The sequence below is a fragment of the Thunnus maccoyii genome, chromosome 21 (genome assembly GCF_910596095.1).
Source record: "Thunnus maccoyii chromosome 21, fThuMac1.1, whole genome shotgun sequence".
Lineage (NCBI taxonomy): Eukaryota > Metazoa > Chordata > Actinopteri > Scombriformes > Scombridae > Thunnus > Thunnus maccoyii.
The window spans coordinates 14,463,355-14,489,241 of record NC_056553.1 but is presented as its reverse complement, the minus strand read 5'-3'; the positions used below and the strand labels follow the sequence as shown (position 1 = coordinate 14,489,241).

Below are 25,887 nucleotides of genomic sequence, written 5' to 3'. Positions count from 1 at the left end.
AGCACCATGTGAAGCGATGTACGTTTCTGATGATGGCAGCAGCTGATCACAGCTGGATCAGCTGTCAGTTGGTTTTAACAGCTGTGGAGACTTTTGATGGAGGTTGTGTCTGCACACATGTGCACTGTGTGTTATCACTGCCAGAGCAGCAGTGTTTTCCCTCTGTTACCTGTTTGACAAACACCTGCACATGAATAAAAACCTGCATTCTGTATTTAAACTGTGTACTTTGTCCTGCTCAGAGGCACACAAACCATTTCTACTGGCAGAATGCATTTGTATTATTTATTCATTATTTGTGTCTGTATTTATTGATATTCTGATTGTGAATTCATTATTTAGTATCTCAGGATATGGTTAGGGTGTCTTTGAACACTGGAAATTATTTATTAATCTAAATGTTTCAGGGAAAACTGGAATGATGTAACTTATATCAAACCCAACGCTCAGGAATTGTCAGCCTAACATGTGACTGAATGGAAATAACAACAAATTATATAAATTATAAATGTATTTAAAATGTGTTTCTTGTTGACAGACAGTCTCTCCCTGACTTTAATTTTATCCATAATAAAAGTTAATGGGAAAATAACAGATCATGAAAAGAAAAAACTTTCTAATAAATGAAGAAAGTTGTTTATGGTTGTTTTGTTGGTTAGACCTACAATTAACACAGATTTTTAATGGCTCCTCAGAGATCCCTCCTCGCTCCTCAAAGCAGAAATAAGCACTTCGGGAAATAAGCAGGGATGGAGGAAAGATCAAATAAGAGACTTGGGATGTACCCATGGTCACATAAAGCTGTGTGTCATCAGTGTAGCAACAGAAACGTCCTGATGACTCTACCAAAGGGGCAATAAATATATGGATTAAATAGTAGTGTCCCTAAAATAGGACAACAGGAGCCCCACAAGTGATTCTTGAGTGTTTTGATAAATGCTCATCTATTAAAACAAAGAACTGTCTGAGGCAGTCCCTCAGTCCCTATTTCCCTCACTCTATTAAAAAGAGTTTAGTGATCAACTGTGTCAAAAGCAGTGCTCAGATCAAGTAATACCACACCTAAAAGTTTGTTGGCACAAGCAAAATGAACAAACCTGAAGTCAAGGTGACTCTACAGGTCTTTGCTCGCAGCAGTGAGAACTCACCAAATTCTAAATCGATTCATTCGACTCTGTAAGCAACAGGTCCAATCACCATATGCCTTTTCTGCCTGATTTCAGCAGCTTCTCAGCAGGTAAATATGAACTCTGAAGTCTGCACCTTTCTCTCATGCCTGATTGGCAGGTCTCCATCTCAAAGTCTGATTAATGAGTGGAAGGCTTGTCAGTCAGAAAAGCACATGCACCCCTCACTCAACACGTACCTGCGTAGAAACGCACACATATAATTACCATCATCTAAGCACTTCTGCAAAATGACGGGTCAAATACAGCCACAATAGTTACATCTCTTAAAGGCAAAATTATTCATGTGGTCCACTTGTCAAAATGGTACTTTCTGTGAACAGCAAAATTCAGCAGGTCACAATAATCATAAAAAATGACAAGCCTTACATCAAGATTTAAAGCAGTCATTTTATTGTGTATTCATTTCAGTTCTGGGAGGTGGGATGAACCCACAGGCCATTGGAATCCAAACGAGATTGGGTCATTAAAATTTAACACTTCATTAACACAATCTTAGCATGATTTATTAAAGAAAATTATTTTTTCAACACAAGTTGAATGAGTGTGCCTGGTGTGTGTGCGTGTGTGTCACTATTCTATTCATGAATAGGAAAACAGACCAAAAGGGAAAACAAATAAACACCCTTTGCCTCCTCTTTTTGGCTTAACACGGCCTATATGTTGGTGCGTATGCACATTTGTACATGTGAATAGAACAATGCAATGTGAAGATTATTTTTGCACACAATATGTGCCAGTTTGTCTCAACTTTTCCTTTAGTTAGGCAGCTAGTGTATTTCTAGCTACATCTTGTCTCAACTGTTTTATTAATATATTTATATCAACTAAATGTAAAAACCTGAAATTTACTAAAGAAATATTCAACTGCTTGGCAGTGACCTTCCTTAATAATGATGAGAGTCAAGACATTTCCAAATATTTTAAAGCCTAAAAACTTTGTTTCACATCTAGTATTTTCTCTATAACATTAAAGCTGGAGTGTGGAGCTTTGGTCTCCCCCTTCTGGCAGTGAGAATAATTACAAAAACACTGTCGTCACATGCTTACATCATAGGCTACTGTAGCCTATTCCATCACTGCTGTTGTGGCTGTGAAACTGTGGATAAAATGTTTTAATAAAAATTATTAAATTGTGCTGAGGAGAGTCAGTGAACCAGATGAAGTACTCAAGTTGACAACAACTAAACTCGTTACGTAACTGTAGGCTTCACGAGTAAAAAGCCAATAAGAATAATTTATTAATGTAATCCACACAACAGATGGACAGACTCCAAATGACGAAAAATACTGCCATAAAGAGTGTAATTTGCAACACAACAAAATAAATGATAGAGCATAATATGAAGTGATAGACGTTTTTTCTATTGTCACACAACATATATTGCCATATCACACAATCCTAGGATGCATCATACTATCACAGAGTTTTACCCGAAAATCTTTCAACCAGTTTTCGACCACAGTAAGTAAATTCACTCAAGCAGTAAATTTTTTCGAATGACAAGTTGTGTTTATTGTTTCATGTGTCATAGTCATGATCATTTAACAGATTATTTAGTACTTCAACACATCCTGAAGTTTGCCATGTCAGAGCTTTTCAGTACAAAAGCAGGTCAGGTTTAACTGTGAGGAGTCATTGTCCAAACGATTGTAACAGCTGTTTCCTTCGTCCCGCCACTAGTGCGGTCGCACTGTTTGTGTTATAGCAGGCTCTACTCTGATCAAACCACTGCACCTACAGTTTCCCAGGACAAGGATGAGGAATGTCTTGTGTGTAGGAAGACATTCAGCTCATCCTTGCCTGGGGAAGTGTGGGTGCAGTGTCTCTATTGTCTGCACTAGTCCCACGAGGTATGTACTGAGGGCGCGGAGCACTATATCTGTCACAACTGTGACAATGAATAAAAAGAGAGAATTTATGTTAGTAATACAGGAAATGAAATGTGGTATTTTTACACTGTTATGCTGTTAAATGTTCTTTAAAAGTTATACTGTTCATATTGTTGTTGTAAAATGTTAAAAATTGAAACTGAAAATGAAATTTAATCATTTTTTGTTCAGATAAAGGACATAAAAATGCACAACCTCCGTTCAAAGTCAAATTATACTGAAGTTGTTCCACATTTGTACAAAATAGCACCTGGTATTGACATCCCTGTTCTCCCCTACCGATAGCGATACTGATACTGCTGATCGATACCGATAGTTAGCGATACTTTTATTGATACTACCCTCCATAACTTGGTGCAAAAAATAAAGACATAACATGAAAAGATTTGAAAAGATTCAACAGTTATTTATTTACAAACATAACAGTTAAATTAGAAGTGCTTAAACTCAATGCTAACTGTGTCCTGAGTGAATACCTCGACTTATTTTTATAATGATTAGGGCTGTCAACAAAAGAAAATGTTGGTCAACTGAAATTCTACCTACTCTTAATACAATCGATTGAAAAGCAACGTTCACATAATATAGTAAACAAGCCAAGTTAGTCCTACGAGCTAACGCATGCTAACTACTGGTTAGCTGGTGATATCTAGTGTTGGCAACATTTTTTGCCAACAGTAGGTATCAAACAAAAGCCAGAGACTGTATCATATTAAGTTGCTGTGAGCTGTAAATTCACCATTACTAAACAGAAGGCAGAAGATAACATTATCTCGGAGTCTGACAAGCTCGGACAGGTCTCCTGCTCCTGCCTCTGTCTCAGAATTACGCTGGTCAGTGGCTGTCTGAATCGTCTTTTTTCCATTTAATAGCAGGTAGACACCGGCGTTAAGGTGCATTATCGCCACCTACACCAGCTATGTTAGAATGAATTAACATAATTTAAATACCGATTGCAGCACTGTTTGTCCAGGAGCTTATCAATATATCGGTACTGACCAGTCAGGAACGGGTACCAATTTAGTACCAGTTCTCAATACCCATCCCTAAATATGATTCCTATTGACACCATATGCTTCTCTTAATATTTTATGTAATACACTGTTACATATCATTTGTGTTAGAATCACTGTTGATTTACTATAGTGATGAGCTGAAGTATGCGACTTTTGCATTACTTTCAAGACTATTCAACGAGTCGAGTTATCCTCTTCAAGTCTCACCCCCCCTACCATAGACCCATTTTTTTGGGGAGAGGGGATCTTTAGGGGAGAGTAGCAGGTCAATAGCATACCCCACACAGAAGTGGAATATATCATCTGAAACCTGGGAACCTGAAGATTTATTTGAGATGCAGTTCAGCACTGTGTGTCAAGTTGTTCCACTCATAAATCTGTAATAAACATTGTGTTTATTACGTGTTTTGGTTAGGCACCTATTCAAATTTTGAAAGTTTAGAGTGTATAAGAGCTTGGAACATTATGATGGAAGTATATGATGGCCATTCCCATGCTCAGTTATGACTCATAAGTTCACTCATAAGGGAATTTTTGGGTTGATACCATTTGTTATATAGATTTGGTGCAAAATTTAACCATTTTTGACCACTCAAGGACTGATAAAAAATAGTCAAAAATCCCTCCAAAATACCATGTTAAGACACCAAGACCTTGAGGAACACCATAGAAAAAGTCATGCTGTGATTTGGTATCAAAAACTTGACATTTGGAGATTTCTTCAAGAATTGCATTTTTCAGAGATTGGATGACAAGCACTTCTGTTCTGGAAATTGTTCAGAAACCCCCTTATTGTCAATATATCTGGGAAAGCCATACATCCTCTGAATGTCCTAGATCTCTAGTTTGTGGATGTAAAGTTTCATGAGGCTGTGATGAAACTTTACCTAGAGGTCACAATAGGTCATTTTATACAGTGAGGTCAAGTTTCACAAAATGGTCTCACTACAATGAAATGGTTACTATGGGGACTAACATCATCACACATGAATACAATTGGGCTCATTTAATCCACAAGCATCTCAGCCTTCCAGTCATACCAAATTTATGCAATTCCAAAACTGTTTAGGGACAACAGTATGCAGAAATATTCAAATACATCATTTTTAGAATAGGCAAAACACATTTATAATGCCTGCAAAAAACTGCATAGTTTGTGCCCAAAACTGCATGGGACTAGAATACAGTGGGCATGTCTGTGAAGGGGAGACTCGTGGGTACCCCACACATTTTCATTCAGATATCTTGAGGTGAGAGGTCAGGGGACCCCTCTAAAAATGGGGGTGCCAGTTTTTCCCTCTCCAAAATTTAGCCTAACTTTGGAACGTTATTTACCCCCTTCCTGACAAGCTATCATGACATGGTACCAATGGATTCCTTAGGTCACCTGGTTTCATGTGATACCAGCTGCAATCTTCACTGTAGCTTTAAAATTGAGTCCACTACAGCCTCTGAAAGACAGTAATGTCACATGTGGACGCCGGCATCCTCAGGGAGTGGAAGAGGTTAAGAAAAGTGAGTGTAGCAGAGTTTCTATTCAACTTCAGCCACAGCAGACCAGGAATCAACAGAGACTGTGTTGCCTGCCCACATCTGACTGCCTTGCGAACACCATAACGGCAGCACATTGACCTTGGACTACTGCTCCATTGGCCCTGGGGTGGGACCGCTGGATTGGCTAGGAGGCCCTGCTGTCTGGCCCTCGTTGCTCGGCGTCCACTACTACTGGAAGGCCCCGTGAACAGAGCCAGCATAGCACAACAGCTTCAGAATCAGCGGAAACAAGCTCTGCAATGCTGCTCCAACAAGTAGCGGAAACTTCACATCTTCCTGTGATAAGAGTTGATGTGAACAGAACTAATCATCTTAGAGAAGTTTGATTATTTCCCTAGCGCTCCACCATTCTCTGGTAGCTCTGAATCACATACTTCTTGATGATATTTATGCCTTTTGTATTCAGTTATTGATAGATATTTAGCTATAAATAAATGTCCTCATTTATCAGCAAGTCATTGTGTGTTCTTTAAAGCAGAAGACAGAGGTCCCTGTATCAAGAGTTCACAACTTCTGATTATGAGACTGATTCATTTGGTTTATTAATTTTTCCCTCAGTTGAAGGTAGTGCCCCAATTATTAATGAGTGCAAAATTTCATGCTACAGCATCCACTGAAAACAACACTGAAATGGCAGTGAAGTGGTGCACCCCAAATTTGAAATCCAATGAAAATACGTATGATGGAATTGCTTGAAAATTGGTTTACAAATTGGTCTACAATTCAATTTGACTTGAGCAAAAGTGTAAACTTGAATGGGAAAAATACCCAACTTCCAAGAGATTGTTTTCATTTTGTCATTATATTATATTTTGCATAGACTATCATTAAAGGAAATAAGAAATCCTTTAAGTATTTGACCTGCAACACTACAAATACTTGAGAACATTGTACTATATATGAATAAGACAGACCTTCTTCAGTTCTGAAGTGCATCCTCTTCACTATCAAAAAACAATGAGTACATCGCCACATGTAGCAAGGCAGTGTGTAAAATAGGCATCAGCAAAAGCAGCGAGCCGGAGAGAACATTTCAAGGGCAATCCTTTCACTTTTAGGGAGGTCTGTCTGTGGCGAGGAAAACACTTCAGGAGGCACTTGGCAAGGTGCAGTGAGTTCATCAACACCAGCTCTACCACGACAACCAAACTGAGAATGTTGTATGAGGGGACCGGAAGAGGGACTGGAGCCAAAATATGATTACAGACAGACAGATGGAAGCTGGACTGTTTGATGGGCTATAAAAGGTTCAAAAGGAAGCTAAGGGCAGACCTGTTTACACATAAAATAACCTTGCTTTATGGTTTATGGTTGGACCAATAAATGCCTTAAAGCTCAACTTGGGCTGCTGACAGGTAGTATTGTCAGAATATATCATATGGAGGAGTGTGTAAACCTATGACTGAGGTGTAGTGGAGAACTTTACCTCACAGACCTCAATAATGATCCATCTTTGAGTTCTCAGTCATTTTCTGTAAGTGGCCTAAAACACAAAGTCCATTCACTTCACAGAACATTATCAAACTTCTGGCATTATTGAGGAACTGTCTCGCCTTTCAATAAAATATGGGCTGTATTCCCCCCTCTGACAGACAAATCACTCGTCATTTGGATGAGCTGAAGAACTAAGAGATGAAAATGATTTCCAATGACAGCCTGGTTCAGGTAAATGACTAATCACACAGCAGAATAAAAATAGCAGTCTGTTAGATATTCTCCAGAGCACTGGTGAATATTGAAACACAATTGCAATACCTTCGAGGCACAAAATGCATGTATTCTTCTCCTGATATATATTTCTTTAAAAAGGACAAATGTGGGAAGGGTTTGTAACCTCATGATGATTCATGTGTCCTACAAACTATGATTTAAAGATGATTGCTGCTGCACTTACTGATGATACAAGGAATGAGAGTACTTCAATCAAGGTAGTCCTATAACACTCAGATATGACGTTAACAGGCTGGATTTAGCTGGCACTTAGCATGAAGTCTATTGAGCTATTTTTAATAGGATTCGGAACAAAAGAAAGCAGTTTTTAACCTTCACAAGGAAAACATTAAAAATCCAAACATCAGATACTTGCTTAAAAGTTTCTGTCTGTGTTTGCTTTTTCTGTCAAACTCCTAGCAGTAGCGAGGATGAAGTCTTCCTCCTCATTCAGCTCTGCATAAGGTTTAGTCTTCCCCTGGTGATAATGACGCCTGATGGACTATGACAGACCAGGCCTGGCAATATCAGCTCTTGGTGCTGGCAATCAATTTCAGACGGCGGCAGGGTCTGTGCCGTGGTGTCCATCTTTATAATTTGATTTGTTATCCCGTTGGACAGTTGTTACAGCAATCATTGCAGCGATCACTCTGTCAACCGCGACCCCAGCCTCCATCTCCCTACCCCAAATCCTCCCAGGACCGCTCCACCATTTCAACAATTCTTGGCCAAGTGGGACGACTACAAAAGTTTGTCTTAATTGCACCGCCGCTTCCTCTGTCACTCTTTTCCCTAGCCGCCGGCTGTCACCTTTGACTTCATACATAACTCTCATCCCAACCAACCCCCCTCCCTCTCCCCCAATACCGAAATATATTTCCCGCTGCATCTAAAATGTTTGTACATCCCATAATTTTGTAATTCGCCCCTGACTACAGCTGTTGGCAGGGTGGCGAGCCAGCCGCGCCCCAGTTAATCATAGATTACTTTATCTGGGCCATTCCAAATCCTCATGTGTAATGCAGTGCTACCTCAGCAGCAAGTAATCACTGCCCCCCACTCCATCCCAAACACACACACACACACGCACACACACACTCCCCCTCCTCACTTTCTCTCCAAACCTGATTCGTCTGTGTCTCCTCCTGCCCTTCTGTCGTTACCCTTTCTCTTCTCCCATCCCTCATTTCTCTCTTGTGTCTATATGCATGATTGGGCATTCTCATCAAATATTCATGAGCCAAACTGGTCCCAAAATGTAATATCATAGTATTAGTAACCCTTATTTCATTTGTTAAGGCCTTGGCTGTGACTGTGTGGCATTACATAAAGGGTATTATTCATAGGTGAAAACTGGATTCCGGTCACAATGTGGCATGAAATATGATGGACAACAAGTTCCAGCTGATTCCTTGCCCAAAAGCCAAGGGTCTGGCTAGCCAGCGTGACAAAGACTGCAAGGGCAGGTGGTATAAAAATGACCATGTAACAGACAGAAATAAGAGGGAGATTGAGAGAAAAGCAGAGGAGAAGGAAAAATAAAAGAGAGCATGAAAGGAAAGCAGCAGACATAAGAGGGTCAAAAGAAAAGAAGTTTGCTTAAGAGAAAGTTTGGAGAAAATGATCATGAGATGATGAGAGCAGCTGTTGAAAAAGTAGAGTGTCAGAATAGGCCAGAGCCATTGAGGCAACTGGCTGCAGCCCTCCATTAAGATTCATGATAGATTATGCTTTTAAATAGGACTTGGTGGTCAGAGCTTTGCGGATAGATCATGATATTGAATTCAGCATACAGACTACCTTTTGCTGTATAGTTAAAAGGAATCTCTCTCTTCCTCTTCTCCCAAATTTCAGGCATAACAACCTTTATGCAACTATTTTTTAAATCTTGGACAGCTATAAGCCACAAAACTCCTTCCAATTCTCATGCAAATAACATTGTTGAATGCAAAAGAAAAAAAAAAAAAAAGGTTTTTTGTTTCTTATTAAAGTGGGGGAAACACAGAAAGATGTTCGACCCATGCTGGGCAGCCTCAAGCAGCAAAACATTACTTAAAATGTCACACACTGCGAGGATCCAGCCATCACGGCTCGCGGAGCATTTTTTAAGCACAGCACAAAAATAGCAGCCAAATTATTCTGAAGGAGATGTAGGTCAATATTGAAGTTTCTCTCTCAGGTGTGAGGGAGCGAAGAGGAGTTGGGGGAAATTATTTTTTATGGTGTAAACAGGGCTCATGTCAGCTTAGACTATGGCTTCACCAGCATCCGCCCTGGATTATTGAGCACAGACAGATTCAAACTGACACGAGCAAGAGGAACAAAACAGTGTTTTTTTTTACAGGGGAGAAGAGAAGAAAGGATTGCACTGCAATCATAATACCATAATCTACCCATAAAGTTTAATAATGTCGCTTACTTCAGTGTGGTAAAGTTATTCCATCATATATTTTAGCTGCTATTGATTCTAACGATACTCAGGTTGGCAGGCGCCCACTGTCAATACTGTTGGCTACAGTGTATCGGGCTGCATGCATGTGTAAAACATTTTTACGGTGGGATAATTTTACTTTAAGTCATCATTATGACAATTGCCTGCTCTTTAAACCATCCCTCATCCAAACCTCTTTATGTATTACAGCTTTAGTCAGCAATCCTCTGCACACACGCACACACACACACACACACACACAGCAATTTCCATTTAATCCATGTACAAGGCTGAAGCGTTCACAGACAATAACACGCAGACAAAGGAGGATTTGACTATGGCAGAATACCCTCGCCGACAAGCGTCCTGAGACCACCACAGACAGAGAGCAACAATACGGTGCAGTGTTATTTTCTTTATAGGACTGGAATGAGTTGTCCACCATTGTGTATCCTCTTGCCGCGCTGAATGTTAAACTGAACTAAATCCATAAATGACGAAAACATGCTCTGAATGCACAAAAGCGCAAAACTTCATTTAGGTTTAGCTGTTATGTAGGCAAAGCTTTATTTTTCACTTTCGTATGTTGGTGATCGCGTCACCAGAGGCTTCCAGACGAAATTAGCATCTAGGCCAACAGGTGAGGGGGCTGTTACATGGAAACCAAATACAGTGGCTCAGAAGTGACCGACTAGCCTCAGTGGGAAGTGAATATAAAGTAAGAGGATGAAAGGAGCTCTTGGTACACTGGCCCACAACCATAATATAACTCCACCAATTGACTAGCTTAATTACCATTAGCTGACCACTTGATTATCATATAAATAAAGACTGTGAAATTGAATGAGGCGCGGACCACCGTGCGGTGTTCCAGCAAATATTTGCATGTTTAGCAGGATATTATGAAACGCTGAGTGTTTTCCAGGACACTTTGTGCGAGCGTTTGTTATTTGAATTTCATCAGAAGCCCTAAAAGCAGTAATCCTCATGCATTGGTGCAGTCGCCCCCCCCCCACACACACACACACACACACCCTCCCTGAGGATTAATTCTAAAGAGGAACTCGCTCACTGATGTTTGGGCTGCTTCTCTGATACGGTTAGCTGGGAAAGCAGCGGGCTCTGTGTCTGCAACAACTATTCCCTCACAACCAGAAAGCAGAGATTTGAGCTTGCTGGAACTAACTTGACTCAGCCACATTTGGTCTGCAAATCAAAGAGGACGCTGGGGAATAAACAGGCGTGCGTACTTTTGTGTGTGTGCGCGCGCAAAGGAGGGAAAATGTGGCGGCGCACTTTTACGTCAAAGAACGGGGTCCGATGGAGTTTGTCATATTGTTTTTGTCTCATTTCCTCCCAAAGAACACACTCTCTTGGAATAAGTGGGCTGTGATTCAGTGTCACTGTGTGTCCCAGCATGAAATCATTGAGGAATGCAATTATCACTTTGCCCAAAAGACATTTCTTTGAAATGAGAGCGAACAACTGGGAACATAAGAGGGGAGTGAAAGGGAGGGAGGTGTGTGTGTGTGTGTGTGTGTGGGTGGGTGGGGGCTAACACTGGTTATTGTTGATCCCAATGCCTGTTCTGCACTTCAAACTTCCTTTTGTTAAATTAGCCAAGTCCTAATCTGTTGGCATGTAAGGCTTCCACTACAATTCATGATGGGTCAAAAGTTTGCCATATTAACTTTGTCCAATAACTGCGTGTTTTCAATTGTTTTTATGACTCTTAAGAGCCATTATTCTCTCCATTATGACCTTTAAATGATCTGCTCGAAGTGCCATTGCCAAGGCTACTATTGTGTGCACCATTTCCATTGGAAGATCCAAAATTCATTCCCTGAACAGTAATTCTTGTGGAAATATTAAAGTTGTTTAATAGAAAGGGGATCAGATTGCCTTGGCCTACGCTTGAGGTCATTTCGGCTCATTAGAACGGAGTGATTTTATTTTATATTTTTTAAAAACGGGCAGCTTTGCATACGACGTGAGAGAGTCAGCTGTAGTGTTTTCATGCCAGTGTGCCGAGCTGGGCAGGTACCAAACTGTCACCCCAGTACTCAGTGAGAAGTAAACTGTCACCTCCTTACTATTAAAAGAACTCCCCTGAGAGAGAAAGAGGGAGGGAAGGAGAGTGGAGTGTACAAACTCATCTCCAAACAAACAGAAACAAACAGAGCTCCCACACAGACAGGGGGGGGGGTGATATGAACTGGCTGCTTTTTTTTTTTTCCTCCCCGACTTACGCAAGACTCCAAGGTCAAGGTTTTTTAACAGCACATTAATAATACAGAGCCTTACAATTAGCGCCACATAAAAAAAAAAGCTTTGTTTAGTCAACAGCTTGGGCAAATTTACATTATTCAACAAGGCTATTTGCTTGGATATAAAGCAGCTCAGGTGTAATGCTTAATTATTATTTTTAGCAAGACCATAATAATGTTTACCGATGAACCGCGTTGGGTAAATTAAGAACACAGAGACAAAGACAAGAACCTTAACACACATAGACACGCACGCACAGCTGAGGCTATCTTTGGCTGCACAGTGTACTGAATGTGCTTGGCAAGCGGGCTGATGAAAGGTAACAGCAGGAGAAGAACTCATTATGGATCGTGATTCAAATATAAAAGGTAGGAGGTTCTTTTTTTTCGCCTAAGAATAACTTCACCAGGTCCCCTTTTGATAGACTACATACAAATGTGATTATCAGCTTTGACGGTTACAATACAATTTCTCTGGATCACATAATGGCTAAATTGAATTTGGAAGCAGTTTGAGAGGGATGGCAGATTGTTATCATGAGACTATACATACAAACAATGACATCTGAGAACTCCCTCGAGGAATCTTTTTTTTTTTTTCTCTCAGGTTTTGGTCCAAAATTTCATGTGACACATTGATACAGAAAGAAAAACTGACCTTGACATTAACACACACCTGCGCACACAGACACATAAAAACACCCATGCAAATACACATAAACACAATGCCCACAGACTGTATTCACACACACACACACAAAGAGACGCACAAACTGAAAGTGAGCTTAGCTGCAGAGTAGAGCCCCGAGGGCTGGTCTGTTGATTAATGAGGGGAGGAAGGCGAGGAGAGGAGGATGAAGCAGAAGTGTTAATGGAGCTATGATAGATTCCTCTACGCCTGGTGTTTTATAGGTGAGTCTCCAGTGTATCTGCACAATGTAGCGATACAGTACCACAGAGAACTGTAAAGCCAGAGCCTCCGCGTGGGTGGTGAAATATGTGGATCAGATGGACTTGGATATGGAACAATAATACACTCACCTTTCAAATTCACACAGCTTATATTATTAGGGAAATGAATTAAACTGTGAGTGAACATTATGAGGATACTGTAGCTACAAGATGGAAATGCGATCCAAAATAGAATTTATTTCAACTTTATTGAAAAAACGATAAAAGATTATCTTGTAAAACGGCAGTGAGAGACACATCCTTAAGCAACTTTCTGACAACCGAGACAGCACTCAGAGTGAATTTACATGAACATCCAATTTGTTAGCACCTCATTGAAGTTTAACTTCTTTGTATTCTTAACAACAATTATTAACAGTATTAACAACTTGAATAAATTCTCTCAGTCAGGAGTCTGTTCTCAGTTCAATGTCGGGGAAGCTTGTGGAGGTTAAATCTCTCAATGACATCACAATACAGATAGTATTGAGATAATTTAAGGTCTTTAATATTCACTGAACTGAATGAAATTGGGAAGATAAAATAAATGAATTTTGGCTAAAATAGGCAAATCATTCATGAAGAAAAAATGGGCACAATGTGCCCTTTCATTTTTGTTCATTTTCAGTTAATATGCAGATGAACCTGAACAACAGAACAGTTTAATATAATTTATCTTACTCCGTTCTTTTTTCTGCGGATTATAATACACCTTTTAAATTGATGTGGTGAACTTCTTCACAAACAGTTGCCTATTTACACATCCAGCAACATTAGCATTCATTTTTGAGTTGAGTTTCTGCCCACCAGGAAAATCTAAGTCCAATAGTCACTCTCCTTTTAGCTCTGTTTTTGGTCACCACTAACTCCTTAACGCTAAGAGGAATTATAGAATCAGTAATAATTATCTGTGGGTTCAACAGTATGAGGGATTCCTTTCACATAAGTCATAATATGATGCATAAATATAATAAAAATATTGATGTATTTGATGCTTTAAATTATATGGTCTGTTCGGTTTTCTTTTTTGTTTTTCATTTAATATACAAAATAAAATGAAAGACAGAAAAATTGAACAAAAGTTAACAAGTGCTGGGATAATATGGTTGTTCTTTCTGCTTTTTCTTAAATTTCTGGTGTTGAATCGAGCATCTGGTGTGTTGTCAGGGTGCAGGATCTGCTGGGATTGGAAAGATTAAATAGCCATGAAGAGAGTCTCTACTACTGAGCTGTGACTTTTCCCCCAATCTTTTCCCCCAATGGGATTAGAGAACTTTGCACTTTACAAAGCAGCTCATCAGAAAACATTGGGAACACAAAGCTGTTATGGACAATTCTGGCTTGGTGTGACATGTGTTTGCGGGTGGATTTCGGGCGGGGAGACAAAAATAAACAGCAAGACAGAGGAGACGGCAACAGGAAAAAAACTGAAAGTGGTAGAGTCTGAAAGTTGTATCCGGTTATTTTGGGAGCATGACGTTGAGTGAGGGCAAGAAATGAGTGTTGAGACAAAAGAGCATTTTTATTAGCCACCAGTTTTCTAAGGTGCGGACATCACTAACTGCTAATAACAACATTTGTCCCTGTTTACGACAAAAAGCCTTTTTGATAATTAGGAACAACGGGAATCAATGATGTGAAATGTTCAAGTGGGGTCCGGGCAGAGATTTATTTATGAAAGCGACTATATAATAGAGGCACATTTTTCACTAAGAATAACGACTGTTGGGCTGTTGTTCCCATATCCTGCTAGAGATGCAATTCATCAGGTCCAATAAGAGCTGGTAATTTGTCTTCAGGTCTTTGTCTGATGGAGGAAGCTGATGAAAACTAAAAGGAAATGACCACACAATGTATAGCCCTGCATATCTGTGAATTAATGCAGTCCAACAAACATCTATCACAGAAGCTGAAACTGGGCTATGGGCACCCACAAGGCACGAATAAAACCTAAGAATGTTAAAAACCCTTTATCTGCTATGGTTTCAATTTCCATTTGGCAATCAGAAATATTTAGTGGAGAACACGGCTAATTGTGGCCACTGGATCTAAGAAATAATCTGATTTCTTTGCACAACCCTAGTCTCATTTATCCGTGTTGTTTGGAAAGTGAGTCTCAATTGCTCAAAGTCTAACATAGCTGACTGTGTCTTTTCTACGCTCCACTGACAAGTACAGTTCCTGGGGTGAAAAATCTCCTGACATCCACCAATCTGGACGGCCTGTCATTGTTAATAGTGAGTGCATGGAGGTGGCAAGATCCTATCTTAAAAGGCTGTGCCATCTTGGACAATAGACACATTATTCTCTGTTTCTTTGCCTCTGCTTTGGTGGGTGCTTGTGCGCCAACAAAGGGGGGACATACCCACACCATTACAGTACACTCTGTCCACGTAAAGGCCACTGGTCACTGAACACAAATACCCACTTGTAAGCCAAAAACAGCCAAGAGAGACAAAAGAGGGATAAAACAGTTGATAAGTGCTAATGGAGGGTTACTGTAGACAGGGCTGAGAAGAGAGCACAAGTGGGTCCAGCAAAGTACTTATAGAGTAATAACTCTTGATTTCGTCTTTGTATTTCATAAGCAAATGGACAAAAAATGCTTTATTTGCATGGTTAATGTCGTTATCAGTGTCCATTGTAAGCTGGGGTATCAAAGGTCTCCATAACCTAACATTTTGACAGTTTTATTATCTCTTTCTGAAGATGCAAGGTTTGGAGTTATCAAACTTAATGGCTGGTGTAATAGATGAATGTTTTTTTCACTTACAAGTCTAGATTGTTGGCGCACTTACTGAAAAAGGACTTTGTGAAATATTGGCTTTTTGCAGTGGCGTATTATCTTTAAGAACTAAATAAGAAGTACTGGAAGTTGTTTACAGTGTTGCTTGAAACTAATGGAAAGTGGACAAACTGAAGTTATGGTGGAATTGATATTAAATATTTTGTGTGGAGGTTTTTGCATGGACAGTTTAAAACAGCCAAGAACAACCTTTACTGTACTAGAAAGCTCCAACTGTATTTGACCTGTTGTATTTGCATGCATAGATACATGGATTTATCTCATAAGTAAACATTAATAATTAGTGCCTAACGACTGAATCAGTATAGCTGGTACCAGTGTCACACCATGTAATCAATTACCGATTTCTTACTGTAAAACTCTGTTGTATATCAGCATGGGATGATGTCACATCTGTACTGTTGACTGAATCTTCTGTCACGCATGAAACTACTAAAACCCCCAAACAAGGCCAAGAAAGCATCTAACAAGTGCTGCGCCTCACTACTCGTCACTTGTTTTTTTGTTGTTTTTTTTTAGTCCTTATTAAATTACCCCAAAACAAACTGTATGCACGCCCAGGATTGTGAAATTGTTCACTCGCAAAAAAAAGCAATTTTAAGACCCCAAATCTCTTTTGTAAATGTATAAACAGGACTGTAACCCATCGTTTTGCAAATGATATCCTTGTGTTAGAATGATGAATAACTTAAACTCTCCATCTGCAGCCTTGATTATTGGTTTACTGATTATTTGTTTGCATCTGCACTTTTAGTTGATTGTATTTCCACTCCTCCTCATTCTGGACCAGACATAATGCATTTTTAATGTGTTTTCTGTTTGACATTTAGTGTTCTGGTTTGACCAATGAGGTTTCATAACCACAGTTAGATGGCAGTAAAGTACAACTTTGTCTCTTTCAGTTTTAATCTTGTTATTATGAATAACAGGAAAACATTGTAGTACATATTTTGTGTATATTTCATTCTAGATCCAAGTTAGTTTTCAGTTTTAATTTGATTTTGACTTGAATTTCAATGTGATCAAGCGCAAGTGAGACAAGTTGTGCAGCCCAGCATAATACAGGTAAACTAAGTGAGGTTAAGATGCCCAATAGCACCTCTGAATCTCAGAATTTTCTTCCAGCTCACTGTTGATGTTTTGAAAAGTCAACACTGTTCATAGTTAAGTCTGAAAACATCCACAGTGAGCTGGAAGGGGAATTGGGGAATTTGTTCTACTGCTGGGCACCAAAACAAAATCAGGGAGAGTGAGGTGAGGTGGACTTGTAAAATATTCCTGTGATCATATTTCTAAAACGACTATGATCAGTTGATCAAATGTGAAATGTGAATATGCTCACCAGTTGTCACGTACCCACAGAGAATTATCACTCAATTCTGCACTTCCTCTGAGCTCTGTGGAGTGTCTTTTGGTTTTCCGGCCCACGACTTTAATGTTTTAGTTCAATCTAATTCATAGCCGCAGGAACATGATTTAAATACCTGCAGCAATCCCCCTGCAGGGAGACACTGTGCGCATTTACGCACGAGGCACAGCAGCATAATTTCATTGATTATTTAAATCTCCAGACAAGCCGACAGGAGCGGTCAGGATCTAATGTTAAATAATGTTCTGTGTTCTTCTACACATCCAAAAGGCCAGCTGTTACAAACACACAGTCCAGGTTCATACAGTGAAATCGTCAAAAGCAGCCGTCCTCCTGATAAATCCTGAGCACCATCAGAGTTGTCAAAAAATTGTTATTTCAGAAACTAAAAGTTTAATTCGGTTTCCCCTGGAGAGTTTCCTTTGTCCTGTCATGTTCATAACTACAGTTTTTTAGATTTGCTGCAGTGACGTTACTGTGTGCATGGAAACATTCACAATTACTAAAAGCAGCATCTTTAATTTTTAAAGTAAATCGATAAGGAAAACACTCATACATCAATACAATACACAGTAAAGAAATCACCTGGAGAGCTTGCAATGCTCGATGATGTTTAAAAAGCATCCTCACTCCACCATCTTTACGCGCAGAGTCTATTTTTGCCGGACCAGCTCCCACACAACAGAAAAAAATAATCATTGCAACAACACAAATGGGCCTATAGGATGCCAGCCACCTGAAGGCAGGGGTGCTGCACCCTGGGGTGGGGGTGCAGCACTCCCAGCACCCATATTTCCCATGGCTATGATCTCATTGCTCTTGTGACATTGTTGTCAGCCGCGACAGACTGCTGTTTTTAGCGGTAAAAAGGTTGATAACCCATCTGTGCGGTAACTGACCAGCAGGGCAGACAGACAAAGTTAGCAAAAAGCGTTTGTTAGTGAATGTAGTAGAGCACTTACAGTAGCAGCTTAAGAGGTATACTGCTCTCAACAGTAAGCAGAGACCAAAAGCAGAGCTAAAAGGAGAGTGAATATTGGACTTACATACAGTACATTCGGTAGGTGAACAAAAATATGACCCTAGAAGACTTCTAATGTTGTAGGCTAACAAGTGTTTGCTAACAAGTTCTTTAAAGGTGATATGGCAAACATGTTAACATACATTTGCCTATTTCGTAGCAATATTAGCATTTATTTGGAGTGTTGTTTGTGTTCACTAAATGAATATAAGTCCAATATTCACTCTTGAGCTTTGCATTTGGTCTTTACTTACTTATGAGAAAAATATTTAGCTCCTCAATGCTCCACTTTCTTCTCCATCTATAGACGCTAACTTTGGCTGTCTGTCATTTTGTGGCTGGGCAGGTAGCTATTGGTTTTTAGAACTTTTTCGTTGGACACAGTTGTTTTTAGATACCTTCTGCATCCAAAAACAACCCTTCGAGAGCCATGAGAGTGAACCAAAACAGCCAAGTTGCAGACCGGAAAACCACTAAAAAAAAAACACTAAAGCCACTAAAAAGCTATGTAGAGCTGAGAGGAACCGCAGAGTCGGGTAATAATTCTCTGTGGGCTCATGACTGTGATCCACTGCTAATATAAAAATATTGATTATAGCTGCTTTAAATGTCTGGTATGAAGTACAACGAAAATCTTCTTGTCTTATTCATACAGCACATTTTTCTTTGAATATAAAAGTCAATGTTGAGTTTGCTTGTTTTGGTGAAAATACTGTGATGTTACTGTGGTAGGAACTTATAATTTAAAAAAAGCCGATCTGTGTGTGAAGCCTATGTTTGAAGTGCTCTGCGTTCTCTTAAAATATTACACATCTACAGTACCTCTGAGCCAGCATCTGAACTACAGATCCTTTGAAGTGTCAAAACATGTTTGTGAATGGAGAGATTGAATGGCAGACAGACTCACCCGCAGCAAACTTAAATTGACCGTTTTTGTTAAGGCTTGAAGAAAAGGTTGGACAGACAGGGGAAAATATTCTGACCTTTTCTATTTACCACAGTGATCGTAAACCTGGGAAATGTGTACCTGGACTGAGACTGACACACAAATTACTCAAAGGTCATGTTATTCAGCCTTTCAAGAGAAGTCCATCCCACTGATAGCATCAACTGTTTTTCACTGAAAGGGAAAAAGAAAGGACCACAGTGATGATGGCAGTATCACCACTGCTGTATCTCAGACTCTGCCAGATGTAATGCTTTTCTCTGCGCAGAGACACTTTTACTTGTTTTTGGCTCTTGTGAGCATTTAGTTTGTCTTCATGTTGTAAAAAAATACTGTATGGTACAAAGCCACAGGATTAAAATTAATTGAGAATCCACACACTGTTCTCTGGCAGCAGATTGTTTACTTGTTTGTCGGGTGTATGTGTGTGCCAATTCTTCAATGTTGAACCAAGCCAATTTGTGTACGTGGGTATGTGTGTGGTGTGTGCGTGGCTTTGCACTGTGTCAGGGGGAATAGCCTGTTGGGGTTATGGAGGGTGCAGTGTGGGGTGATGAATAGGATGCTTTTGTGCTCAGTCTCTCAGCTGTCTGCAAACCAGTGAAGGAGAGAAAGGTGAGAGAGAGAGAGAGAGAGAGAGAGAGAGAGAGAGAGAGAGAGAGAGAGAGAGAGAGAGAGATGGGGGGGTGATAGCCAGATAAAGGGGAAGAAAAGAGGAAGAGCGATAAAATAGGGGAGAAGAGATGAGAGAAATACTGTGAAGTGTGGGGAGTACAGGTGAGACGTGGGGGAACAGGAGGTGAGAGAATGGGTGAAAGTGAGGAAGAGGAGGGGGGAGAATGTGAGAAAGGAAAGGAAAGAGAGACTACTTGTGCATTCAAGAACACTGCACCGTTGTCTCTTCAAGCCAACAAAGAGACAAAGAAGTTGGCTAATGTAGGAAATCGTTGCCATTCATGTCAGTGGAAAAAGAAAACAAACGTCCTGGGTAAAAGAAAGAAAGGAAAAAAAAAAAAACAGGAGAGAAAGTGCCCTGTTTGGTAATTTGATCACTCGGCAGAACACAGACCTGACCTCATGGCCTCAACCTTCACACATGATGGGGTTTGGAAATGAGCCAATCGAACTGAGTGATGTTGATGAGTTCAGCCAAAGCTGTTGGTGTGGCAACTTTAATACATATCGCATAAAGAGAACCATTCAACTGTACTACTTTCTAATAAAAAATAATGTATAAAACATTTTAAATGGCACGGCATTACAATAAAGACCGAGGTGGGAGCATTAGAAGGTCAACTGTGATGCCATGTCTTGATATGTGATATTTGAGAGACATTTAAAGCGCTAAAAATAACATTAAATAACCATCACATGAGGAGGAAAACACACAGGACCTTTTTGGCCTAAAAAGCTGAGCAGATAAAAGTTTGTACTGAATTCAGTTGTTGTGACAGTTAGGGCTGGATATCAAACCTCAATACCTTTTTTGGGGTACTGACTGTACTGAAAACTGGCTCTGAATGTCTGGTCAGAATTGTAATTTATTTAGAAAGCTATTCTTTGATCAGATAGCGCATGATTTATATAAAGATTTTCCCAGTTTTAGACTGTCAGGCAGCATTCTTGTACGGCTGCATGGGTTTAGACATTTAATATTAAATGATGCAATAATTAGTCAGTTAATCAAAAGCTTTTTAAATGTGAAGATTTGCCAATTTTCCATGTTTTATAATAAATGTATTATCTTTGAGCTTTGGACTGTTTGTGCAGATAAAACAAGAACAATTTGAAAATGCCCCCTTGGGCTGTGGGGACACCAGGAAAGATGGGCACTTTTTAGTATTTTGTTATATTTCATAGACCAAATGATTAATGGATAAACTAAGAAAACAACAGAGAGAATAATTGATATATTAATGGAATTTGGTTTATGTTTGGTCCTGTTGCCTAAGGAAAAATATACAACAAATGTTGTTGATGTTTTGTAGAAAATCTTCATATTTTTCAAAGGTATTAAAAGAAATACTGTTTTGGTATCAGTGCCAGAACTGAGGTATAGGTATTGACACATTTCAAATGATACCCAGTCCCAGTGACAGGATGGATCATTGAATGGAGGTCTTTTGGCCATATTTTACTTATGTGGAATCATGAGAATCAAAGAGGGCAGTGCATCTCTCTGTCCATGTCACTACATCTCAGTTATCCATTCTGCCTTGAATGTGTATGGCACATCAGGATAATGATGCCTCAAGTCTCTCTTCACAGCCATAAACATTATTGAGCTGTCGAGTCATCAATATGGGTAAAAAAAAAAAAAGAGGTTCAGGCTGAAATAGGTCTCATAAATTACTATTTTTTTTGGATTGTACCCAACTATGAATATCATTCGCCTCCACCCTGATGTGTATCTTTCCACTCATGAGTCATGACATGCATGTGTGTACTGTGTCTGTCACACATTTAGCACCGACGAGGAATTTTTTCCCCTCACATAAAAAGTAATCAAACAAGAGGAATAATTACAGGGGTGCATCAATGCCTGTTGATTCAGGCATACAGATTCCTTTGTTGTTGTTGTTTTTCCCATATCAGATTCAAAATGAGAATTGGCCTGGTATATAACTAACCCTAGTGTTGACAGATAAATACTTTCTGTCTGCCCACACTGGGGTCCACTAGCTATCGCAGCATGGCTTTTCTATGATGAAACAGCAGCGAGCGGCTGGAGGGCTGAGGGAGTGGGCGATCAGGACACAAACTGTTTTTCTCCACAAACAGCAGGATGAGATCTGGAGCTGGCAGAGATATGGCATCCATACCTCGAGCACAGCCAACACAGCATGCGTCCTCACTTGCTTTGCAAAGTCATAGACTCCACACACAAACACACACACACACACACACACCCTTTCTCTGAATGCATCTAGCTAATAGCATACGCACATAAACTGAGCCAACTACAAACAAGCTGATTTGCATGTTTACAAATGTCTTTTGCTTTCATTTGTTAAATCAGGCTTGAGTTGGGAAAGTCCTTTAAGGGCAGTAAAGGTTTCTCCTGCTTAGGGCTGCTTCAAACCAAAGATTTTCCTTGTCGACAAGCAGTCATTAGTTCAAGCCATTAGTCGACTAGTTGTTGCATGTTTATGATTTTAATTTAATGATTTAAATATATTGTTTTGGGGGCGTCAGAAAATGGTTTGAGCTCTACAGCTGAGAAGGAATGTAAAACTGTGCTGCATTACAGAGAAATACAAAACCATAATAATGAGTCTTTAAAATATCAATTTTACAAGTGCACACACAAAGCGAGCCGCCTGTTCACAACAGCGCTAACAGCAAAAGCCGTAATAATTCTGAATGTGTCGGGTCAACACAGTATAACATCACACAACTTATGAACTTGTAACACCGTGCTAGGTGGCTAACGTTACGCTACTTACACGTTTCAGATGATAAGTCCTGTCAATGCGAAGTGAGTCACTGACTGAGTGATGAAGTTACGCCATTGGTCGGCTGAGTGATGTAACTTCATCACTTACCTCTGCCGGGTATCGACTAAGACTCTTCTCATCGACTAACGGTTTGGTCGACTATTAGGCGACAGCCCTACTCCTACTCCAGAACAATTAGTCACAAAGAGTAATCATAGACAGCCTCAATGACAGCATACAACAGTAGAATAGCGTTGATGAAGCCAGGTGATGATGTGACGAGGAGGCAGCCATCATTAGCCTCCATCATCACACTTCATCAGAGGAGGAGTGTGCCCACTCTGTTAGCGTAATGAGCTGGAAGAACGAACAAAAGCAGATGGCTTTATGAGTCAGACAAGAAGGCGCTCATAATTGAATATACAGTATATCATTCGTTTCAATTTAAGCAGTCAAGCTATTTTTTCCCCCTTGCTGTATCTCAATGGAAATCCATTATCAAGGCATTAAGATGCTGCCATCGCACAGATTCAGCCGGATTACAATGAGACTTTTCAATACTGAGAGTAATTCATCACGACTGAAAGAGAGTTTAAGCACAGTAAGTCTGTGCTGACAGATAACAGGCTAATGATAATTTGTGCAGTGATTAACAACATTACCAGTGTTGCTATTATGTTATCCAACCTAGAGTCCAGTGTTCATTTGCACTGTAGCCTGTGGTGCTCAGTGGTAAGTGACCTTCTTAGACTTTACAGTGTGGTTAAAGTGTCATAATACTTTTACAGGGAGCATCTGTGTGGGTAAAAAAGTGAGATTATAGGTTAATAGTGCTCTTTAGTAAATTTATAGTATACATTTATCTCTTCATAAGCAGACAGAATTTAGTATTTTCATCTTTTCTGTAAAATTTGCAGAGCTGCTCACCTGTCTATAATTTTCGCAATCCTAGCGCAGTCATAAAACTAGATAACAGCTTCACTTTTTCAAGAAAAAAGACTTACAGGCTAAAAAAAGAGACTGAAATATGATTTACAACCACATGACACCAGCTGTCAGTCGTCTTAACTTTATACCAACATCTCAGTAGTTTATGTGTGGAGGTATTTTTTTATTTTTTTGCACGATGCACTGAGTGAAACTTGGCCGCTGCTCGTGCTGCTCTAATCTGTTTTTCCTCTTGAAGAGCTCGCAGCAGGACGACTGCCTATGGAGCAATTAAAGCCTCTTTCTTAATCCAGCCGCCGCTGATGCTAAAAGACCGCAAACAACTGGAACTCTTCCTCCTCCTCCTCCTCCTTCTACTGTTTCCACCACCACCACCTCCTCCTCTTTTCCTCCCCCTTCTCCTCCACCGCGCTAGACAGCAAGTGCAACAGTACTACTCACCCCCAGTTTCTTACTCCGTATCCTCACGTATCCCTGTTTGACTATGTCGTTGAAGTTGGAAGCCATGGTGAGGCGGGTAGCTTCCTGTAAAGAAAGCTCTCTCTTTCTTTTACGTGAAGCGAAATCTTTTACTTGAGGCTCGGTCGGTCAGACATCCAGCGGGAGAAGAGCGGGCGGTGGGCAACCTGCTCCTGTGTCAGCGCTCAGGCTGCCCGGCTTCAGCGGCGCGATCCATCCGGGAGAGGAGGGAGATACCATTCGTCAGCTGATTGAGTGGAGCCGGAGAGGAGAGAGGAGAGGAGAGCAGAGGAGAGGCGCGCTTCCTGGACCACACCATCCCTGAAACCGGGAGGGGGTGGGGGATAACTGCTGCTGAGGGTGGGAGGGGTGTCATTAAATCAACGGGGGTGCTTGATTTCTTTTTCTTTTTTTTCTTCCTCCACGTCAAAAATACACCACTTAAAACACACATTCTCATACTTGAATTTTGTTGTTTGTCTCTTTTTATTCTTTATAGCCACTTTTTTTTTTTTTTTTTAGCATTTACTGTGATTCTAAAATGTACAGCCTATTATAGCTGGGGTGATAATGAAAACGACTAAAAAGAGAGTCAATGGAAAACTTAGTCATCGTCACATCTCTTGAATTAAATAACAAGCCAATTAAAATATACTTAAAAACAGACTTTGTCTTCTTGTGACTACAGTTAGATGTTTGAGTGTCACTGTGAAGAATGATGTATGTGCATAGTTTGACATTGGAAGACTGTTTTCACATTCATCTGGTGAAACGGGAAAGTTTTTCTGTGTTCATAGAAAATCCATTTTTTTTAGGAAGTGGGCCTATGAGCAGGATTTGTGACATCACAATTTGTTTGGAAACCAATCCTGGCACAGTATGCAACCTAAACAAGTGTGATGTGGAAACTTGAGGCCTCCAGTGCACAAACACTGAAAATGGACTTTACGGTAAACTAGGAGATACCTTGTGTCCAGCAGTTCAACTTCTTGAATTAAATATATTTACATATTCATAAATTCTGGAATTTTTAATGAGGGAGATGAAGTAGATGCCACTTTAAGGATTTTGATGTGGTAATTATACCTTTTTTTGTGTGGAAAAAACAAATCAGGCACGCATTATTGTTCCAAGCAGAGTATGTCTATGTCTTAATACATGTCTGGAGAGGATTTTTAATATATATATACATTATTGTATAGTCTATATTAAAAGTGACAGAAATAATATTCCTCCTCTACAAATGAAAATACCCTATGGGCTTTGTTTCTACATTAGTCTACTTTTTGACAGTTGACCTACGGTGGCTAATGTTGCTAATGTTAGCAATTTTTAGATATTGCTCTACTGACATCGCATAAGTTGACTCCTCTACCTGTGCTACTCTGACGCTATGTTTTAGCATTAGTGGTCAGCCAGAGTTACATAGGCTCTCTTTAACTCTCTCACTTTAACGACAGAAATAATTTGTTTGCTGTTTGAGACCCTAAGATTATCAGTCACCTAAGAATTTGGCTATTAGATCATTGTTTATTAGGAAAGAATATAGCTACATGATCATTGTATTTTTTTTAAATCTTTTTTATTCTTGACCTTGTAATATTTTCTCAGCTCTTATTTTCATGTTTTTCAAGCTCAAACAATTTGTTGATTAACAGAGTGGCAGTTAATTAATTGACAATTATTTTAATAATTAATTATATGTTTAAATTATTTTATCAAGCCAATATATTTGGTGGCTCCAGCCATGATCAAGAACATCATCAGCAGACTAAATAATCATTAGTTGCAGTCCTAATACTTTTAGACACGAGACTGAATGTGAATGATCAATAATGAGTAGATAATAACTTTATTCTGCATGGTAGTACAGGGTTAATAGGACACATTAG

At 39.7% G+C, this 25,887-nt stretch overlaps 1 protein-coding gene across 1 annotated transcript in view; it reads right to left on the bottom strand.

The window, feature by feature from the left end:
* The window catches only part of dok6 (docking protein 6), a 49,437-nt gene extending 25,147 nt beyond the window's left edge, over window positions 1-24,290 (bottom strand). The window contains exon 1 of the mRNA XM_042398606.1: window positions 23,978-24,290. Within this exon, the coding sequence (XP_042254540.1) occupies window positions 23,978-24,043 (66 nt within the window). The 5' untranslated portion in view covers window positions 24,044-24,290. The remainder of the gene's footprint in view (window positions 1-23,977) is intronic.
* Between the last annotated feature and the right edge of the window lie 1,597 nt (window positions 24,291-25,887).